The sequence below is a fragment of the Diabrotica undecimpunctata genome, chromosome 3 (assembly GCF_040954645.1).
Source record: "Diabrotica undecimpunctata isolate CICGRU chromosome 3, icDiaUnde3, whole genome shotgun sequence".
NCBI lineage: Eukaryota > Metazoa > Arthropoda > Insecta > Coleoptera > Chrysomelidae > Diabrotica > Diabrotica undecimpunctata.
The window spans coordinates 167,124,219-167,147,335 of record NC_092805.1 but is presented as its reverse complement, the minus strand read 5'-3'; the positions used below and the strand labels follow the sequence as shown (position 1 = coordinate 167,147,335).

The following is a 23,117-nucleotide window of genomic DNA, read 5'->3' as shown; positions in this document are numbered from 1 at the left end:
TTATAAGGCAAAAGTCACCTCCACTTCCAAGCAATAAATAAGGGATAGAAAAATTTTTGAGCAAATATTTTTATTCCTATATAAAAATATAATCGACCAAGAAGAGAAATAGTTTAGAAAAAGTTCTTTCCCTGCAAAAAGTATAAACAATTAAGAATTTTGCAAACAATTAAACGTATCACGACAAGGAATTAAGCGATCAGATCTTAGAAGTCTCATTCGATTTTTAATTAAAAAAGTTTCAATATCACGCGTTTTCCATAAAAAAAAATAATTATTGCAATAATAGGCCAAGTTAAAGCTTTTTTTCTGTACTTTCAACCAAAATATGGTTAAGTCTGCAGCTTCAGTCTACCTGAAACAGCCTCGTTGTAAGTAGGTGTTTCTTGAATGACGCATCAGCATTAAGTAAGCATGCTATGATTCTGGTCCTAGAACTACTCAGTTCGCCCCACAACTAACGCAGGCAGACCTAACACTAATACCAGTATAACTCTGTTAAGCTCCGCTGGTAGACTGAGTTCTTGGAATTTCCACACTAGCCTAGAGTCTCCGTGGCTGCTTGAGTATATCTACATATATTGATCTGCTAAGTTCAAAAGCTCGCATATTATTGCGCAATGCAAAATTAAATAAACCTCTGCCTGGTTTATTGTCCTAGAGGAATAGAAATGTTTACATTTTCACAACTACCGTAAATTCCTACACTCAACTCTTTTGCAGTTTAGATCTTGCAGATGTGTGTAAAATAGTAATGTGTAGTAGGTAGTACGGACTCTCGCTCAATATCAAAAAGACGAAGTTTATGAAAATTTGTAAAAACAACCATAATACTAACGAAATCTTGACAGTAGAAGGCCAGCAGATCGAAAGAGTAAAAAAGTACACTTACCTAGGAACACTTATAATAGAAAATAATGACTACACTGCAGCATTCAAAGTCAGAATCGAAAAAGCACGTTCTAATTTTATAAAAATGAAAAAGGTCCTATGTGGCAAAGATTTAACATTAGCTCTTAAAGTACGCCTAACAAAATGTTACGTATACAGTGTACTATACTATGGAGTGGAATCATGGACGTTAAATCTAGACACAATGAGACGACTTAACGCCTTTGAAATGTGGACCTATAGAAGAATTATGAGGGTTTACTGGGTAGATAGAGTTACGAATAATAAAGTACTGAGAAAAATAGGTAAAGAGAAGGAAGTTGAACTTACAATTAAAGAAAGAAAGCTACAGTATCTCGGACATGTGATGCGGGGCGAGAAGTATGGCATCCTGCGACTCATAATGCAAGGAAAGATAGATGGCAGAAGAAGCATCGAAAGAAGACGAATTTCATGACTCAAGAACCTGAGAGAATGGTTTGGATGCAGCTCAAAACAACTTTTTAGAGCTACTGCCTCAAAAACTAAAATAGCTGTGATGATTGCCAACCTCCGTAGCGGAGATGGTACCTGAAGAAGAGAAGATGTGTGCTCCATCTGTCCTATCCCTCTTATGGACGGATGTCTATATAAATAAGAAAATAAACGAGGGAACATTGGTAGTAAAATAATTATTAACTTATATAGAATATAAAATTGGTACGAACATGTAAGAGGAACCAATGAAAGGTATAAAAAAAATAGAATGGAGGCTTATATTTCGAGGGTATAAATTTCGCCCTAAAAGATCTTCGTGAGATCCTAGAGAATTCATAATGGAACGACAGAGATAAAGAAAAAAGGTTGAGGGATGAAAGGCAGTAAAAACTAATATTGTTGATTGTATTATGTAACTTAAAAGACATGATGTATAGAATAGAAGAATTGATGTATTGTTTAAACAATATAATGAGATTTTAATAAATTCGTCGTTAATTCAAAAGGAAATTGGACCAAATGAAACAGGTTCAATTATCCTCTCCTACGCGCTGTTAACTGTACCCTGTCCACTTCGCAGACAGAAATCGATCGCTTACTCGCTTAGTGTGTGTGGTCCCTCGATCGTACAAACCATTCACCAAGTCTTCGAACTAACTCTTCAGTCTTTGAAGACTTCCCGTGTACGCCGACACCGACAATTTAGTTCTTCATTGGCACTGGTGACTGACTGGCCTCCAACGAGTGTGTGAACGCTGCTAGTAGGTCGCGCTTTCAACTTTTTTCTCTTCGCTGTCGGTCTTCGATTTTTCGTGGTGTGCCTCCTTGGATCTTTACCGACTCGGAAATGACGAGATTTAGGGGGAAATTGTGGATGAGACGTGCGTGAGATGCAAGATGATATTTTGTTGTTTTGTTCTGCTAGTAAGTATTTTTTAAATATGGGTCAAAATTAACAAACCTTTATTTGTGTAAAACAATAATTGCTAATTCGCTAAAATCCATTGACGAAGAGACGTTTATATTTAGTTTTTATTGTTTATTTAAAGGTATAATGAAATATTAGAATTAAGTGCCTTTTTTAACAGTTTACAATATCTTTTTATGAGTAACTAGTAGCAGAGGAATTAAAGAAGGTACTTTGCCGAAAGTACCTTTCTCTGTAATTTATCTAGCAAGATCTAGTTAAAGTGTTTTCAATCTTCTTCGATTGCTGATTCTATATACAGTTCCCATTATCTAGTTTGTGTGTCTAGAGGATGGATGCTTTAATTATAATAAATTATACAATACCCTCTTGCGTTTACTATGAATGAGACTCGTCCGTACGCCTCCAGAAATTTCTTCTTCTTCTTTCAGTGCCCCATCCGAATATCGAACGTTGGCGATCATATTGGTAATAATAACTTTGTTTACAGCAACTCTAAACAGATTAGCCGATGTCTCTGAATACTTTTCTCGGAGATTTCGGAGCCAGGATGTTATTCTTCGGCCTGGGCCCCTTCTTCCGGCAATCTTGCCCTGTATTATGAGGTGTAGAAGGTTATACCCCTCTGGATGTCTCATTGCATGATCGAAATATTGTAACTTTCGAATTTTTATTGTTTTTGTTATCATCCGATACCTTTTTCTTATTCTTATTTCTATTTCTTATTCGATCTATCAATATTCGTCTATAGATCTACATCTCAAAAGCCTCCAATTTTTTCATTAGTATTTCTGTAAGAGTCCAGCTCTCCATGCCACAGCAATAGCCACAGAATACAGCAATGTGGAGAACTTATCCGCAATATTCGTCTATAGATCCACATCTCAAAAGCCTCCAATTTTTTCATTAGTATTTCTGTAAGAGTCCAGCTCTCCATGCCACAGCAATAGCCACAGCATACAGCAATGTGGAGAACTTATCCGCAATATTCGTCTATAGATTCACATCTCAAAGGCCCCCAATTTTCTATAGTATTTCTGTATCTTAGTATCTTAGTATTTCTGTAAGAGTCCAGCTCTCCATGCCACAGCAATAGCCACAGCATACAGCAATGTGGAGAATGTGTAGCAGAGTATTAATCTGATTTTAAGGTTTAAAGTGGAATCTCTATTAATGAGAATTTTCGTTAGTTTATAGAAGGCGGCTTTTGTGGTTTTTTCAATGCGTATTATTATTTCTTTGCTCATATCCCAGTTATTTTTAACATTGATGCCCAAAAGGGCTGACAACCATAAGTTTTGTTTTAGAAATATTAAGTTTTAGCCCATATTTAACACATGTTTCGGTCACCGTGTTCGTAAGTCGTTGAAACTGTTTTCGTTTGAAGCAATCAGTGCCTTGTCGTCTGCGTATATGAGATTATTGACATTAATCCCGTTGATTTTAATGTCTGCGTCTTCATCTAAGACTTTTTTGAAAATTAATCGGAGTAGATATTAAAAATTAGAAGTGGTAAAATACACCCTTGTCTCACTCCACGTCGTATTTCCACAGCTTCCGTCAATACAAATTTTTGATAATACGAAGGTCTTGGTCATCCATTCCTAACTATTTTAATACACCTATCAGTTTATTTTGGGCGACCCGGTCAAAGGCCTTGTCGAAATCGATAAAACACATATATACCGGTTGTTCTATTTCGGTTGTTTCTAATTTGAACCTGGCAAATTCCTTCTTCAGGTCCATAAAACATAAATATGCCTGTCTGTTGTATCCTAGTGATTGCTCTTGCACTTGCCTTATAAATATATCGTCGGTATATGATATTCCCTAACCTAAAACCTTGTTCTTTCGTTGCTAGTGTTATAATTTCATTCAGTTTATATGATATTCTGTGGACTCCATATTTGGTTCTTCGACTCTGATTCTTGTTTTTGCTGGCGCCGCTCTCTTGGGTGTCAAGTATTTCATGACATATTTTACATAATACTAGGCTATGGTCCCTACCTACATATGCTGAGTTAAGGCATCTTATGTCGACTTTTTTTGATGGATGTACTGTATATCTCTGTTGGTTTATAACATGGTCCTTTGGCCACAGATGTTCAAAAATGAGTGGGTGGGTCAAACAATGTATTGTTTTTTATAAGTTCGTTATTCGCACAAAAGTTTATCATGAGTTTTCCATTTTCCCTTTTAACATTCTCATTATTTTTTGCTTAATTCCAGGTAAAACTTGGTTGCCTACTCAAACGTTAAAATCCCCCAGTATTATCATCTTCCCTCTAACTTGATCTACTACTTGTAATTCGTTGTAAAATGTTTTCCTTGTTGTTTGAGACTTGTTATTTTCTGGGCTGTATACTCAGATGATGTTCAGGTTTTCCTTTCTTTTTTGTATCTTTGGTGTATTAGTAAGGCTACCTTCTTTGGTTCTGTTTTCTTTTGCTACCGTAGTCGTCTTCATATTATGAATCCAGTTCTGAAGCATCACATTGTTTCTTTAAGCATTTATAGATATTTAACTTTTGTACACATTGAAACATACTTGCTGCGTTTTAGCATTTACATACATTCGAATCTCCTTTACGGGTAATTTTTTAGGAATTAACCACATTGTCCCACGGACGCAATATCACTATTCAAAATAATTAAATTACAGTAAACACTTTACACTCTACTAACGAACTGCTTCCTAATAAAACGCTCTTGGTGTGCTTCATCACAGATATCCGGTAGGTTCTATAAGAGACGGAATCAAACGTCGCCACATTTAAAATGTTCTTCAATATTACTGCGACTATACTATGTTCTAATCCTGGATAGGTTAATACGCGGGAATACTTTAATGGTGTGGCTCAATAAACTTATAAAGCGATATAACGTATATAACTAAATACCACTTATTACGTAGATTTCGACCAGTCGGATGGAATTTAACCGATATCATATATTTCATTAAATAGTTCAAACCTGATGTTTAGGTTGTTCTCTGAAAAACTCTACTGGCATTTCAACGGTATCCTGTTACTTTCCGATCTCTAGGGCTATTATTACTCCATTTTTCAATATTTTTTGTCCATCGTATTGAAGAGTGTTTAGCAAATAACAATAATCTGTAAATCAATTTTTGATGTAATTTTTTTTATGTCTATAACTGGTGTTCCTTGTCCACAATAAATTTGCTGGTCTCGTCTGTTAATCTTCCAAGCTATCTTTTCTTGTAAGTATAAGTCAACTCTTTGATATTAATATAGACATTAAACCAAAGAATATAGACGCAAATATATGCGTCTATATTCTTTGGTTAAACTATCGTGTTTTCATTCTAGTAGCTTTATCTAGACATTTTCTCTTTAATTTTTTTGTTGGAAGTTCTATCTGTTAAAACTTTCGAGCAACCCTGTACAATATACTTTTAATTAAATTTTACCCGACCTCTATCTTACACCCCGAGAGAGAGGCTACAGGTAGTTGCGGACAGATTACAGTCTCATCACAACATCGTTACAATGAGGACGCTAGTTTTAAATTTATACTTACGAAATATTTTACATGTGCCTTTTTTATTTCTTCAATACAGTTTAGTTTTAGTGATTTGTTTTTGTATTACTCTACGTGAAATTCTAATAAGATTTAACTTACATCCCCTACACTATCTACGTCTTAATATCGTTCGGTATTAATTTTATTTACCCTTGCTCTGTCGAAAAGTTTTAATATTTCGTTTAACCTCCGTTCGGAGTAACCAATTACTCACAAACTTCAAAAGGTTTTTAAACTGTTTTCTTGTGGCATGTCTGTTAAATATTACGTTTATATGGGAATAAGCCACAATTTATGGTAATGACAATAACATTTTATAATTATTATTGTATGACGTTTCTATTTTCACTTCGGAAATCGTTTTAAAAAAAAGGTTATTTTAAAAAAGTACAACAATTTTTTAGTAGGTTATGTTTTTAAGATTGTTGGTGACTTACTTGGTCTTGATCTTGTAGGCAATAGGCTTCTTTTGGTTGGCAAAAAATCTGTGTGGCGTTTTTACCATCGTAGTATCGAATTCTGACTGTTTTTGTATGTTTTATTGTTATATTTATTTGTATAATGTATGTTTAACGTAGATTATATATTGGTGTATTGTGTGTTGCATATATACTGTGTATAATTATGGATGATGTCTGCAACTTTCTTTAATCCGCTATTGTTAATATGTTATTGTTGTTGACTCCTTTTTTTGGTATTAACAACCAAAGCCTTGCTACATTCTACTGATAGGCTGCTACACATTTTTCTCCATGAAGTAATATGAGAGCTGCTTCTTTGATTTTTTCCCTTTTTCAGGTCTGTTTCTTTCATCATTATTGATGCTTTTCAATGCAATCTGTGCTAGATATCCCAGGCATTTTTCCATATCTGATCATTGTCGAAGTCTCTGTTCTTAATGTATGTTTTGTTTATATTGTTGGATTTGGTTTTTGGACAGTATTTTGCCATTTCTTTTCTTCAATCTTTTGAAATTCTTTGTTTATAAATGACAATATGTAGTCATTTTTGTCAAAAGCTTGGTTAGCAGGTTTTTTTTCTTAAAATGTATTTTCATTGGAGCAGGTGTTTCAGGCTCTATAATATAATGATTTGATAATTCCTTTTTTCTTGTTTACGTGGTGGTTTAAATGGTAATTAATTCATGGTAATTGAGGTGGGTTGGTTTCCTGTGAACTTTGCTTGCATATCCTGTGAGTTTTTTTGTGATTAACACATCCATAAAAGGAAGTGATTTGTTGTTTACTTATTCCATAGTGCATTTGATTGATTCTTCTTTATTGTTGATGTCTATCTGAAATTTATGCGATGCTTATAGTCCATGAGGCCAAATGGATAACACACCGTCTACATATCTGCACCATATTATAGGTTGTTTGAACTAAGAACTTCGATCAAGAGTGTAGACGGCGTTTTAGGCCAAGCGGAGCTTGAATTGTCAAGTAAGCATACCGCATGGGAAACAAAGAGATAACGATAATATGCTACGCTGATGACACGCTAATTACAGAGATTACAGTGATGAAGATGATATACAAAGAATGCTGTACCAGTTTATTATTAAAGCCAAAGAATTTAGTATTGACAAACGAACCAGTAAGGTGCAAACTTGATATTGAAAAACCAAATGATAAAACAAGTATTGAAATTTAAATATCTGGAAATAAACATACCGAGCGACAATAAAATTGAAGTGAAAGTAAGGGAACAAGTGACACAGGCAAAGGGAGCAGCAGGGTGCCATAATGACACAACTTCCATGATAGCTGATACATTTAGTTGGGATTTTATTGTCACTGTATCATCCCTCTCTAATTTGCCTCTTATTATACATATTTAAAGTTTTCTCCAATGGTATGTTGGTGAGAAGACTGGTGATATCAAAACTGACTAGCATATTGTTGGATTTGTAATCTATTTCTGCTAATCTTTGCAGTGAGCAAATTGCTGTGAGTTGTGCACTAAAGGCTATGAGGAACTTCTGACGTTCTGTTACAAGGAAAACCAATACTGCTACAAATTGGTCTGATTGGTTATATTTTTTTTGTGAATTTTTGGAAATTTGTTTAGGTGTGTGGGTTAGTATTCTTCTTTTAAACGATTTTTTTAAAAACGAGTTTCGGAGGGGAAATCTAAACGTCAAACTCTATTTAGAAATGTAATTTTCATTACAATCAATTGTGGCAGTAGAATAGTACCAAATACTTGTTTATTCCCCCATATAAATCAATGTAAACTAGCACATAGAAATGACGTCTAAATTGCCAGTTGTAACGTCGATTTGATGCACGTGATTTTACGTACGTGAAAGTGTCGAAATATGATGTCAAAATTGTCACTTGTAACAGCAGTTTGAAGCACGTAATTTTATACGTCAAAATTGTCATGTTGACGCTTGTACTCTTATGTGCGTCTTAGACATCTTTGTAACAGGAAAATAAAATACACACCGGTCAGCGGAAGTAGTGTGTGTGAAACGGAAACGCGTACGCGTCAAGGCGCTGGTCAAAGCGTGCTGAAACATATGACAGATGACGCGGCGGCCATCTTGAAAGAGGCGGCCATCTTGAAAAATTACAAATGACGCGGAGGCCATCTTGAAAAGTGTTCCCAAGTGGTTCTATTCCGCTTGTGGCTTAATCCCACATAAACCTTATATTTAACCAATTACTTCTTTCGCGCCGTTGCTTAGAGCGTTACTTAAGCTCTTATATCCTAGATAGTATTTGTTAGAGCCATATTATTATAAATGCTTCCTGTAAGCTTGACATTTATCTCGGGATTTCTGAGGTGATCCGTATCTAAACGTATTCTGTTACTGGATTAGTGTCTAAAAGTACAGTATGATCTGAGTTTATGTCAGCTCCAAGATATGTTTTGGCTCCTAATATTTGTGTTAGTAATGACAAGCAAAAAACCCTCATCATTAATTAATTGTAGAAATTTTTTAAAAGTATTCCGTTTACGCAATAAAATTTAAGAATTGTTAAAGTTCCATTTCGTACATGGATTAACGATGATAATTCTGAACCTCTTACTCACCAGAGTCGAAAATATTATTCCTTCGTATCAACAAGAGATTGTACTTATGCCCGCATCGGACATTGCATGTGTGTTAATAAGCGCCATTAACAGAAATGTAAATCAATTAAATATTTTAATTTGCTTCCATTCGGCACAAACTATACCGTAACTTAAAAATATAGGCCAACGGTAATCGTTTAAATAGAATTTAATACAGGGTACAGTTCTTTTTTATTGAAGTGATTTGGTGAAATGCATGTTTTAACTTATTCGGTGACACAATCAGCGAATTGTCCATTGTTTTCTTGGACAAGAAGGTTTATATTACGTTTTCCTTCTTCTTCTATTTTCTACATTATTTGACGACAAAAAAAGTTTATATAAGACCAGTATTTATGTAACATTAAAAAAATTTAAGAAAATTTTAATGAAACTTTTGGGACTTTGTTACCCATGAGTTTTGTGACATTTTTGACACAAAAAGTAACCAGGGCTCTGATTCTATTTCATTTTGATGTCGAAATTTAAAAGCGACTACGCCATAACAGTCGCAATCGCTAGCGATTCTCATTCATTTCGATTGTAGTTAAAACTGGGGATATTTACTTTATCATTTTGACACTGCTGAAAATTTGGATTGGCCCTCTTGTTTATTGGCTGCACGCTGCACTACACTTGTTGAATGTTTGTTTTGTCTAGATTACGTGAACGTCTTTTGACGTGACAACGTCTTAAATTAGGTTGTGGCTCGGAGTCACTCATGAAAAAGTGTAACACCCGCTCACGTCTGTTACGATGAGTCACCGAACGAGAGAGAGGCCCGCCGGACCGGCGAATGCCTTGCGTCTCTCTCCCACTCAAACATGATCGGTCCGCTGCTGCGATGCTATTTCTCCTATCATCGTCCTATCCTCAACAAAATCACTTAAATAGAAATTAGTTAAGTTTAAGTTTACATGTACAATGTTTTAGTAAACAAAATATATTTCTATAGTTAAAATTTGTGCAATTCTTATTTTCATTCAATTCCTTGTTCCTATTGTGCAATTTAATAATATTCATATCAATAAATATTCTACCGAGAAAAAGACGTTGTCACGTAAAATCTTCGCCCGTAAAACCGACTTTACAGGCAACCGATTTTTTTTTCTTGTTTGAGTTGTTAAATCATAAATAGTGGCCATTCTCAATTATATTTTGAATTGAAAGAAAAGATGGCAAGGAAAGAAAAAAGGCGATGTGGCAGATCCTTAAGTTATAACCACTAAGGTTAATATAACCACTAAGATTTGACTTAGTGGTTATATTCTAATATATTTTTAAATTTACTGCAGCTTAGTAATACTTACCCTAACCATTTTGGGTATCCTAGAGACATAAACACCCTCCTCCAAATATGGTTCTAATACCCTTATCAAATAATTTGCAGCTTGTTTATTAAGCCGGAATTGCTGCCTAAATTGAGCATCACTTAGTGAAAAAGGATTTCGAGTATCCCGTAACATTCTTCTTATCCTCCGTTGTGAGCGTCGGATATCTATCCTCTCTAATTCCTCCAAAACCAGCAAATGTTCGTAAAACGAAGCCATATTAATACTTTTTGCCTCAGTTTTCCTGCAAGATTCAAAACACAACACCGCCTACCTAAACTGAACCTAAGTTCATTTCTCCCTGTCCAGCCAGTCATGTCATATTAATTTCGACTCGAAATGAAATTTCAACCACTTTCTTGAAGTTGAAATTAATTTCGATTAATCGAAAATTAGTGACGTCGTTTGGTTAGTTCAGCTGAAATCCACAAGGCTCGCAAAGTCGCATTTCGACGTCGCCATATTAATTTCGACATGTTTTGAGTCGAAATCTCAATTAGAATCAGGGCCCAGGTTAAATTAAACAGAAATATTCAATAACAAAAGTGCATGTTACCAAGAAAAAAGAATGTTCAAAAATGGATTGAATAATTTTTTTAAACAAATTGTAAAATTAATTTTGTTTTTGTCGGTAAAGTTTGTTTTTATAGGTTCATTGCCTTATTAGGAGCAAAAAATGTTGCTAATAACTTTCTTTTAAATGCATCGTTTTGGAGTTATAATTTACCATTTAACGAGATGCCGAGGAGTTTTTAACAATAACTTTATATCAACCCTTTGATTTTTAATTTTTAATTTCGCGCCATTTAATTTAATTTTCGCAATTCATAATTAATTATTATGAATTGCAAATTATGACCCCTATGATGTTTTTTAAACTTGAATTTGCCTTAGGCTTAATTTTGCAAAACAAATAAATTTCTCTTAATTAATTTTTAATCTCAGGGCTATTTTTTATCGTTAATTTTTCTACGTGGCTTCAAAGTAATATCTATTCTATTGCCTTTAATGGAACGATGGACAATGGGAAAATAAATGAAAATAAATAAATTTGTGATAATAAATTATCAAACAATGTATTTAAAATTACTTTTAAATTATTAAATCAAATAAATTTATAATTAATCCAAACATATAACCTATGCTTTAATGCGTATAATTAAACTTAAAAAAATCGGTTGCCTGTAAAGTCGGTTTTACGGGCGAAGATTTTACGTGACAACGTCTTTTTCTCGGTAGAATATTTATTGATATGAATATTATTAAATTGCACAATAGTTGTTTGCAGTTGAACCGCGCTGTTTCTTCTCAATCGACTGAATTACGATTGATTGCAGAGTGATTTAAACTAATAATTTACTTAACACTATCAACATTTGTCAATAGTATGACATAACCTATAAACTCAGTTTCTCAACTTTTGTGTCAATCTAACAATTAATCAATCAATCATAGTTTACGATAATGAAATATTAGTGTACAATTATTTACCTTTATTTTTGTAGTTGTTGTAAATGACGAATCTAAGCACTCCACATTTTCACTACAGACACAGCTGACGATACTTTAACCACACGTGTGAACTTGTATTATGACGCTTTCTCGGTTTTCCAACACCAAGAACGCTCGGGAAAGACAGAGACACAAGCACGCACCGATTCAACGCGCCTAATTCTCTAGTGCTGCGCGCGCAGCGGACCGATCATGTTTGAGTGGGAGAGAGACGCAAGGCATTCGCCGGTCCGGCGGGCCTCTCTCTCGTTCGGTGACTCATCGTAACAGACGTGAGCGGGCGTTACACTTTTTCATGAGTGACTCCGAGCCACAACCTAATTTAAGACGTTGTCACGTCAAAACTTTTTAATGTTCATACACAAATTATAAGTACTTATTATGACTTGTACTCAAAAGTAAGAGCTCTTAATTAAATTTTATATTTATTATGAAAGCGAATAGCTGAACAAAATGTTGAAAGAATCAAATTAGTTATGATATCGTTACGAAAGTGGTTGAAAGTCCTTTTTTTATTGTATATCAGACTGACCAGTGGTGGTCAGTGACCACCCCTGTTCTGGCGGTGAAAACTGAAAGCTGGGGAAAGTCTCATACACACACTATCGCCGCTACAGTTTGTCCAAAACACCTCCTGGATAAACAACTATCCCACAGGAACACACTTTCTTACTAATCGAAAAGATTTTCACTTCACCGATTAGCACTACTTATATGCTATACCTGTTTTCCTTGCTACAGGATGTAAATTCCGCTTTTAACTGCTACCACTCCTTTGGCATGTTCCACAGACACATCAAACACTATACACAATTTTTATTTACAAGCAACTCTGCTCACTTTTACTGCAGTAAAAAAACTTGCTGTCGTCATGACCTTATAGCATGTGGTATTTCCAATTTAATAAATAATTCCTTTTTTTGTTTACAAGTCTCGATATAACAATATAACTAAACATCAAGATTATTATCTACCTTCATCTTTTACTAAAAGCTTTCTCCTTACTTTCAAAATTCTGTATATTTTGTATTCAAAGAATTCCTATACCTGTTATTCATTCTTATCTATTTGGTTTTTACAGAAATAATTTTCCTATTTATTTATTAAATCGAGTTTATTGGTCGATGAAATTAAATTTATATTATATTTTTCTTAAATAATTTAGATCAATTCAAACCACAACAATATATATAAATATATAATAAGCAGAGTATGCGCCTGTTAGGTCAGATAGTGTGACGTCACTGTCGGTAAGCATTGGATCTACATTACCGACCAACGCGTAACTTGGCATGGATCCGTTAGTCGTGACCGAAACCAAACCATTTAGGGGAGGGGATAACGAATAAGTTACCACAAAAAACATAAATGGCTGCACTGCCAAAAGGACACTAAGCTTGTAACGTCTTAACGGCTCAACGTACAACAACGTGCTAGGTATCGTCAGAAAGGGGAGGGGAATCAACGCCTGCAGGAAAAGACACGATAATAAAATATCTAGAAAACATAGGAAAAAATGCAATAAATGGTCAAAAATCGATAAAATACATCTAAATATGTCATCTACCCTGCAAAATTTATACAACACCTAGAAAACTATGGAAAAACAGACAATAAAATATCTAGAAAACAGGAAAAATGCAATAATGATCAAAAATCATATGGTCAAAAAACAAAAACACATCAGAAATACCTAGAAAATGCTAAGTTACATATGGCATCAATGCCTGCAGGAAAAAAGACATGACAATAAAATATCTAGAAAACATAGGAAAAAATGCAATAAATGGTCAAAAATCATATGGTCAAAAAAACACATTAGAAATACCTAGAAAATGCTAAAATACAGTTAAATATGGCATCAATTCCTGCAGAAAATGACATGACAATAAAATATCTAGAAAACATAGGAAAAAATGCAATAAATGGTCAAAAATCGATAAAATGCATCTATATGTCATCTACTTTGCAGAATACATACACCACCTAGAAAACTATGGAAAGACAGACAATAACACACATAGAAAACATAGGAAAAAATGCTCAACACCCAATAAAAATGCAAACGAATAGGAAGAACCGGTTAAAAAGGACAAGTATTGATAAAATACATCTAAATATGTCATCTACCTTGCAGAATACATACAACAGCTAGAAAACTATGGAAAAACCTTGCACGTTGTTGTACGTTGAGCCGTTTAGACGTTACAAGCTTAGTGTCCTTTTGGCATTGTCTTTTGCGTTTGTTTTTTGTGTTAACGTATTCGTTACCCCCCTCCCCTTTCCGACAATAGCTTGCACGTTGTTGTAAGTTAAGCCGTTTAGACGTTACAAGCTTAGTGTCCTTTTGGCAGTGCCGCCGTCTATGTTTCTTGTGGTAACATATTCGTTATCCCCTCTTCTATATGGTTTCGGTCACGACTAAAGGTTCGGAACCATGCTAAGTTGCGCGTTGGTTAGTAATGTAGATCCAATGCTTACCGACAGTGACGTCACCGGCGCATACTCTGCTTATATACGGTGTCAAAACCACATATAAGTATATATATGGAACATATGGAGTATATGGAACACTTTTTTATAAATCACAATTTAATAATGTTAATAAATAACATTTATTTAATATAATTATATTTTAAATAAATAAATAAACAAATAACAATAAAAAGACTACTTAAGAAAAGATTTGTACATTCCGTTTTTATTACCTGCTTTGTTTTGAATAATTTTACAATGACTACACGATAAATGTTATTATTTTAACGTTTTACCTCAGTTTAAAAAATAAATAAATAGGAAATTTGATCCATTATAACCCGAAATATGTCATTTTTGCTCATCTAGCGCTCTATTTTGAAACTTTTGCATTTTTTAAGAGCGCGCTGGCACTTCAGTCGGTTACCCTCACTTATTTTTCTCTAGTCGGAACGCAAAGTACTCTTTTTACAACATCCAGTTTAAACAATTTTTAATAATTTTATTTGTTAAAAATATGTTTCTATTTTTTTTTTCATAGATTAGTATACATCTTAAAGAAGAAAATAGTTTCCGGATCATTTAGATCCATTCAATCAAATTACCTGGACCAGCCTTAAAAATTAGCTTCAAAAAATCTTATAAACAAATTAAATTTCGCAAAAACTATTTAACCGATCTGCCCCATTTTTTGTATACAATTCAAATACAGTAAGACCCTCAAGTTCAGATACGTTTAGACAAATTTTAATAAATAATAAAAAAGTTATTAACAATACTCAAAAACGGCGATTTTGCTGTTAATTTTGTTAAATAAATATATAAAAATAAATTTTTTTGTTTATTATCAGATTTAATTTAAAATATCTTATTATATGTATCTTTTTTTCTGAAAAAGTTGTCTGTGATTTCATTTCTTGGACAATATCGGCGTCATTGTAGGGTGCTTTTAATTCGATATTGGTTCTGATCTTATACTGGTTTGTGGTGATGTCATGGTGAGGTCCGAAAATCTTTATGAGTCAGAACGGTCGGGCAGCACTCCCTTTCCATTTCTTTTAGAGCCTTAATTATGCCATCATTTGCTTGATCTACATTTTCTATTTCGTCTTGCATATGTCTGGTTAGTGTATCTTCATACAGGCCGTTGTTTTCTGGGGGAATCCATTTCGCTTTTCTTGTTTTTAGGATCATCTTTGTTCTTTCCAATTTGACATTTAATAGTATCTTAGCTCGGATTAATGTCTAAAATGTTTATTTTTTACTTATTGAATGGTCTATTGGGTGGTTCGTAATTTAGTCTTACCTAGTTAGATCGTTTATTTTTGCTGCTTTTTCAGCTCTATCTATCAAACGTTCTACATGGAGTCGTTTATCGTTTCTGAAGCTTCTATTTATTTATTTTTCTTTAAGATTATATTCTTTCTCCAGACTTTGCTTTTCTTTTCTTTAAAAGTATGTGGAATAAAGTAATATTAAGACATATTTGAAATAGAGAAGACAAAAGTCGTAAGATGGTTAATATTTCGGGGAAAATCACTCGAATACACCAGAATCTACAAAAGAAAAGAAAAGTTAGATCAAACTATTCTCTCCCATACAAAAAATATTTCCAAGTGAAAGAGTCGACTGTACAGTTTTTATGAATGAATGAACATAATCATCGCTAATGTAAATAGAAACCAGATGTGTAAATAACATTCCTGTCCAATCGTTGTACTAGACACAATAGGAATAGAAACGCAATTTCAACACAGCTCTGGCTATTAATAATATGATTCGTCATCGCTACTGTTCACTTTCATTTCTAATATATACCCAATATTAAAGTTATTAATCATTTTCACGACAATGACCAGACACAAACTTACTATAAACGTAAAACTTATATACCAAACGGCAGTTTTGCTCCGGTATTCCAGGGACCATTAAACGAGATGACTTCCGCCATTTTCTTAATCATTTGATACGTTTATGTTAATAATTATGAATTATAACGTTTCTTTTTTGAGAGGGAAATCAAAATTGAGTGTCTTGATGCTGCTCAGGTGAAAGCAATAGTGTGTTTCTTGAATAAATAAAAACATAAAAGTAACCCAGTAACCCACATTGCGCGGTTAATTCTGCCTGAGTACAGCCGATGGACAGATATATCGGCGATTTGTTGGTTCGGTACAGTAACGGACTGCTTTTCCACACCTTGGAAACCATAAATGAAGAAATTGAAGATAAAAATACAAGAACTGTTATTATAAGGAAAAAATCATTACCAGAACACTCCTTTAAATACATAGTTGTTAGACATCTTCATTGGTACATTGTTTGTATAATAATTTTACATCAATAATTAGAATTAAAGAAATAATTATTTACCGATTGTTTAGTAGTTGGTGAATTAAATAATCCACCAACTACTAGACAAATCACCAGCGTTCAGCTGGTGTTAACAATCTTTTACTTTTTCGTCAGTTACTTTTTAAGATTTATTAAATAGTTTTGATTTTTATGTGATTTTAAAATAAATGTAAACAAAAACACATTTAGGTACCTACATATATTTTAAGATGAATGATCTTATTTCTTCTTCTTTTAATATAGACATGTCTCTGTCTATTTTTCAATGTGCTTCCAGTAAGTTGTCGTTCCATCGTTTTCGTGGTCTTCCTACTAATCTTCTTCCTATTGGGCAACCGTCTCTTGCCATCTTTACTACTCTACTTGTTGTCATTCGGCTTATATGATCGTTCCATTCTACTTTTCTATTTCTTACCCAGTTTTTGATGTTCTCCACCTTGTATCTACGTCGTATATCTGTACTTCTAACCCATAGTGTCTTACCATAAATTTTTCTCTGCTTTTTCTGCTCAAGTGTTTTCATCACTGCTGTTTCTAACATCCTTTTTGTCCTTTTGTGTCAGTTTGTGTTTCTGCCGCGTATGTCATTATTGGTGTGATGACTGGTTTGTAAATTCTGTCTTTCGTTTCTTTCCCGATATTTTTATTTCTCCATATTGCTTCATTCAGGCAGTCTGCAGCTCTGTTTGGTCTATTCATTTGATCTTCCACTTCAGTTTCGAGCTTTCCGTAGCTAGATATGTGATGCCTAGATATTTAAACTCCAGCACTTGTTCTATTATCTGACCTTTCAGCTCCTATTTACATCTTGATAAATTTGCTGTTGTAACCATGCATTTTGCTTTTTTTGGGGAAATTAACATGTTAAATTTTCTGGCAATTATATTAAAGTGGTGCAGCATACGTTGTAAATCTTCTTTACTTTGAGAGAGTAGTATTGCGTCGTCTGCATAGCAGATTATTTTAAGTTTTTTTCCCATTTGGTGTCCTTTTTTATTTCTTACTTTTTTATTATTTGATCTTCTTTAATAAAGGAATTAAGCTTTATCTTTAAATACTCCAAATTACTCCATTTTTATATCGTTTCGTACTTGTTTGTCTCTGACTCTTCTTTGTCTTCTTCTCTAAACTCTTTTTACCCGTCATGGTGGCGGAGTTTTTGTTGTGTTGGTGTCTATTTTCATTTTCCACTATTTTGTTTTACTGGATCTCATTTTCATTTCTCCAAATGAATAGATCATTTTAGCGTTGAACAGTGTTAACTATCATTACAACCCTTTTTTGGATGCCACTAGCCACTGAGCTCTCCTGGTAATTAGTACGATAAAGAAAAGTAAGAAAAAGAAAAGTAAGAAAAGGAATTTCCATATAGGAGTATGGAAAATTACAAAGATGTTTATCAACGCCATTTGACAAGGCGTATCGGACGAACTCTTCGCATATGCCAAATAAATATAGAAAAAATTCTTCTTCTACTGCACTATACCCCAAATTGGGCCTTGGCCTCCTTTATGTTTTGCCTCCACCTCTGCTTGTCTGTGGCTGATCTTCTCCATACACGGACTCCTAAAAGAGCTTATGTCCTCCTTGACAGGACTCCTAAATGGGCTGTTAACTATGTCTTTCCAGCGCTTTCTTGGCTTTCCAACCGGTCTCTTTCCCTGCATTCTAGCATTCAGTGCTCTTTTTGGTAGCCTGTCACATGTCCTGCCCATTGTAATCTTTGTATTCCAATGAAGTCTGACAGTGGTGCTTCCTTATAAAGTTGATAAAGCTCGTTGTTGTATCCACTTCTGAAGATTCCGTTTTCCCTCCCGGGTCCTAGTATTCTCCTCAGTACTTTCCTTTCGAATGTGTCGGGTTTGCTTTTGGATGTTTCATAATTAATATTATGAGTAGAACATCAACAGGAGCACAGGAAACATACGCAGAGTTAAAAACGCAAACAAAGAGGCAGATCTGGAAATTAAGACAGAAAAAACAAAAATAATGATACAGACAAGAAGAAATATAGTTCCACAAAACATTATACCTGAAGATGACATTGAACCGGTTGGAAAGTTTACATACCTGGGAGTAGAAATATATACGGATCAGAAGATGGAGAAATACGGAAGAGAATAACGCAGACAAACAGAGCTTATTTTGCACCCTCCCGTATATACAAAGATAAGAATCTATAAAATCTTAATTCGACCAATAGCATGCTATGGTAGTAAAGCATGGGTCCTGAAAGAAACATAGAGAGAATTAGTAGATCAAAATCTGAATTTTTTCAAAACTACTGATCGAAAATAACGTTGACGTCATAGCCATTCAAGAAACTCACAGGCTGTCAGAAACAGACGTCTTAGGAGGGTTAAAATTCCGGGATATAACATGATTGGAGCTACTTACAGTTCATCACTAGGGCTTTACCTGCTTTTATAATTTTATTTATATTATCCAGCTTTTTTGGCGGTCCTTTCTTTCGATTCTTTACTCTTTTAGTTTATAATATTCTCTTTGGCCATCTTTCATCTCTCATTATCTGTATGTGCCCAAACAATAGGTTTGTTTCCTATTTTCATATTATTGGAATTTTTTTGGGATTTTTTTCTTTAATTGAATCTAGTGTGTTTTGTAATTGAGTATAGAACTCGTCCATTTTGATATCATCTGATCCCTTAACTTGTAAGTTTATCTGTATTATGTGTATTTCCTCTTTTATTTCTAAGCTTAATGTAATAATAATTATTGGTGATATTGCTTCATAGTTAAAAATTTTCTTTGTAGAGTTTCATTTACTATTATTTCTACTCCCTCTTCCGCTCTCGTGTTCACTTCTACGCCTCAGCAGTATAATGCATAATTTTCGACTCTTAAATGTTTTTATTTACCATAACTTCGTCTCAAATTGTCCATTTCTTTGATATAAGTTTATTATATTAGCTTTGGTAACATCCCAAACATCTTCATAATGAACTGTAAAACTCGTGCTATTTGGGTAATTGGGTATCTTTTGGACACAAGTTTTCTTTTCATAACCACAACAAAGAGAAACACGACTTGAAGAAAATGCTTGACGAAATGGAAAGCTTTAGAAACTAGATAGACACAAGAAAGTTTTACAGAAAGATCAACAACACAAAAAAAATAATTTAAACTAGGACTAAGCTTATGTAGAGGCAGGGTGGAAAACATAGTAGCCAGTAAGAAGAATTTCCTTAAGAGATGGATGAAGCTCTTTAAGAATATGCTACGTATCAATGATGAAGTATTGTCTAAATCAGAAGGAAGTTATTAGTAGCCAGTAAGGAAAATATCCTTAAGAGATGGATGAAGCTCTTCAAGAGTATGCTACGTATCAATGACGAAGCATTTTCTAAATCAAAAGGAAGTTACTAGTAGCCAGTAAAGAAAATATTCTTAAGAGATGGATGAAGCTCTTTAATGGTGTGCTACGTATCAAAGACGAAGCATTGTCTAAATTGGAAGGAAGTTGATTCATCATCTTTACAGAACAAATGAAGTACAATATGAAAATGTTAAAAAGTGTGTACAATAACAATTTCTCCCTAGAAAGTTGGCACTTAAAATCTCATAAAAAGCTCATAAAAAAGTATGTACTAGTGTTTTCTCCATTTTTTAAACATTCTGTAGATACAGTGTCGTTTCCTGGGACTTTGTTATTTTTGGTTTGTGAATATCTCTTGATACTTCTTCGACTTATGTTCTTCTACTATGGATTCGGCAGCCAGGTATACATATTTCTTGCTGGTTTCATCTGCCTGCACGTTTAGCACTGCACAGTTTACCTTTGTAATTCTTTATGACAGTTCCAATTTTTAGTTTAAAGCTGTTCTTTAACATTTTTTTAAATTACATAAAGTACCTTGGGTAAGTTTTTTGTGGTTAATTGGAAGATTTCTAATAATCGTTGCTTCTCTTCCAGTTAGGAAGTCCAGGGAAAGATGACCAATAAACGGTTGGAGTTCATGAAGAGTTGTTTTGCTCTTTTGCCATTAGTTTTGTAAGTTTTGCCAGATATCCTCTACCGACTTTTTGAAAATGAGTTTGAGATCGCTAGCTAGTTGAATTATGGTTATTGCTGTACTATGGTTGGTAGCTTCCTGCTGGGCTTGGCAAAATGATCTGCTGTTCCATTACTGTATGAGAAGGCAGCCGTATGAGAGAGACTGTTACATTGTGGGTAGAGAGATTTTGGTAGATGTGATATATATTTTGCACCAATAGGTAATCCCTGAAAATTATATTAAAATTATATTGATTGAATGGATAGATGAAAGGGAATCTCTAGAAACTGAGATATATCTGTTGTGATGTGAGATGTATTTAAGAGCCAACAGAACACTATATAATGTAAACAATGCATGTTAAGGGTAACTGGATTCATGTTTAGTGGTGACATCACAGTTAATACCAGTTGTTTTTTTGGTAATTTTTGGGTAATTTTGGAAATTTGAAAAAAAAAGTAAACCGAGCATATCTAATTTACTTCGGTTACATAGCTAGAAGAGCGAGGACCATGGAACTTTTGGTAGTAAAAGAAAAGGTAGAAGGTGGAAGACTAAGAGGAAAATCTCCAACACGATGGGCAGGCCAAATAAAGACTGGTGGGAAAATTCCTACATGAAGCCGTCCATATAGCACAGGATGGCAGCCAATGGAGGCAGCAAGCCAATAAAGGAATGAGGAGGAGTTTTTTGGAAACATCAATCATCATCATCATCATTCAATCTTCGCTTATCCACTGCTGGACATAGATCTCCCTCATAATTTTCCATCTATTTCGATCTTGTGCCTCTTGCATCCAATTCCTATGACAACGTTTTAGATCGTCAGTCCAACGTGTTGGTGGACGACCTCTGCTTCGGTAGGCATCATCTCTTGGTCTCCATTCCAGTATCCGCTTTGTCCATCTATTATCTGTCATTCGAGCCACGTGACCTGCCCAGTTCCATTTCAGTGTTGCTACTCTCTCTACTGCATCAGCCACTCCTGTTCTTTGTCGTAGCTGGCGATTTGGGATCTTGTCTCGTAGTGAAACGCCCAACATAGCACGCTCCATCGCCCTTTGACACACACGGATCTTTTGAACTGTTCTCCTTGTCATGGTCAACGTTTCGGCACCGTAAGTTAACACTGGCAAAACACACTGATTAAAAGTTTTTCTTTTAAGGCATATTGGTATATCAGACGATTTGAAAATATGGTTCAGCTTGCCGAAGGCTGCCCAAGTCAGTCTTATACGACGGAGAAGCTCAACGGTTTGGTTATCTTTTCCTATGCGAATCTCATGACCTAGGTATTTATAGGCCATTACCTGGTCTATGGATCTTGTTCCTACGCATATATCTTCGCTGACTACAAGATTTGTCATCATCTGGGTTTTAGATATATTTATTTTCAATCCCCCTTCTAGCGAGGAAAGGTAGAGCTGATTTAAAAGTTCTTTGGCCTCATCTATCCTATCAGCTATTAGTACAATATCATCTGCAAACCTTAGATGGCTAAGCTTTTCTCCGTTTATGTTTATGCCCTTGTCGGTCAGTTTTGCCCTTTTACATATATATTCCAAAAGCGTAGTGAACAGCTTCGGCGATATGGTGTCCCCCTGGCGTACTCCACGTTGTATCGGGAATTTCTGGGTTTGACGATCACCCACTCTAACACTGGCTGTTGCGTTTTGGTATATATGTTTAATTATATTTATATACCGATAGTCAATTCGGCATTCTGTCAAGGCTTCCAACATTTTTTGTTAATTTACGGTGTCAAATGCCTTTTCATAGTCGACAAATATTAAAGCTAGTGGTTTATTATATTCAGTGCATTTTTCTATAAGATTTTTTATTACCAGTAGGTGATCGTTTGTTCCATAGCCTTTTCTAAAACCCGCCTGTTCTATGGGCTGATAAAATTCCAATTTATTTTCTAGTCGTTTCGTAATTATTTTTGTAAATAGTTTATAAATATGTGAAAGTAGACTTATGGGCCTGTAATTCCTGAGGTCGGTAGCATCCCCTTTTTTATGAAGTATGATAATTTCTGCGTTATACCACTGGGTTGGTGTTATTGCTTCCTGCAAACATCTAGTGAATAGTTTGGCAAGGACCTGCCATAATCTTTTTCCAGCCACCTTCAAGGCATCTGCCACTATTTCATCGCCTCCGGGGGATCATCGAAACATCAATATAGAGATTTAAATCATATGATTTTTTGTATAATATCTAAAAATACTTTATAATAATGTCAGAAAATTCATGTTTGTTAAATATGATGAGTGAGATCTCTTTTGAAGGAAAATTTTTAGCTCAGGAAGAAAATGGAGGTAGTAGAGGAAAAGTTAGTCGAAGATCAATATTTTTCAGTAATGGAGCAGTTAATTGAGTTATAAATTTTAAAATAAAGATGTTGGGGATTGTTATTGGAAGAAGGATATTTTTGTAATTAAGGAATGAACGGGATTGAAGGGATTTTCGAATCTTGATGCAGCATATAAAAGTAGAAGAGATTGTCGTCTTAAGGTGAGAGAA

General features: G+C 34.4%; 1 protein-coding gene across 1 annotated transcript in view; it reads left to right on the top strand.

Annotated features, from left to right (window-relative positions):
* The first annotated feature begins 1,965 nt into the window (after nucleotides 1-1,965).
* The window catches only part of spz4 (Spaetzle domain-containing protein 4), a 45,841-nt gene continuing 24,689 nt past the window's right edge, over nucleotides 1,966-23,117 (top strand). The window contains exon 1 of the mRNA XM_072527506.1: nucleotides 1,966-2,292. Coding sequence (XP_072383607.1) covers nucleotides 2,266-2,292 — 27 coding nt within the window. The 5' untranslated portion in view covers nucleotides 1,966-2,265. The remainder of the gene's footprint in view (nucleotides 2,293-23,117) is intronic.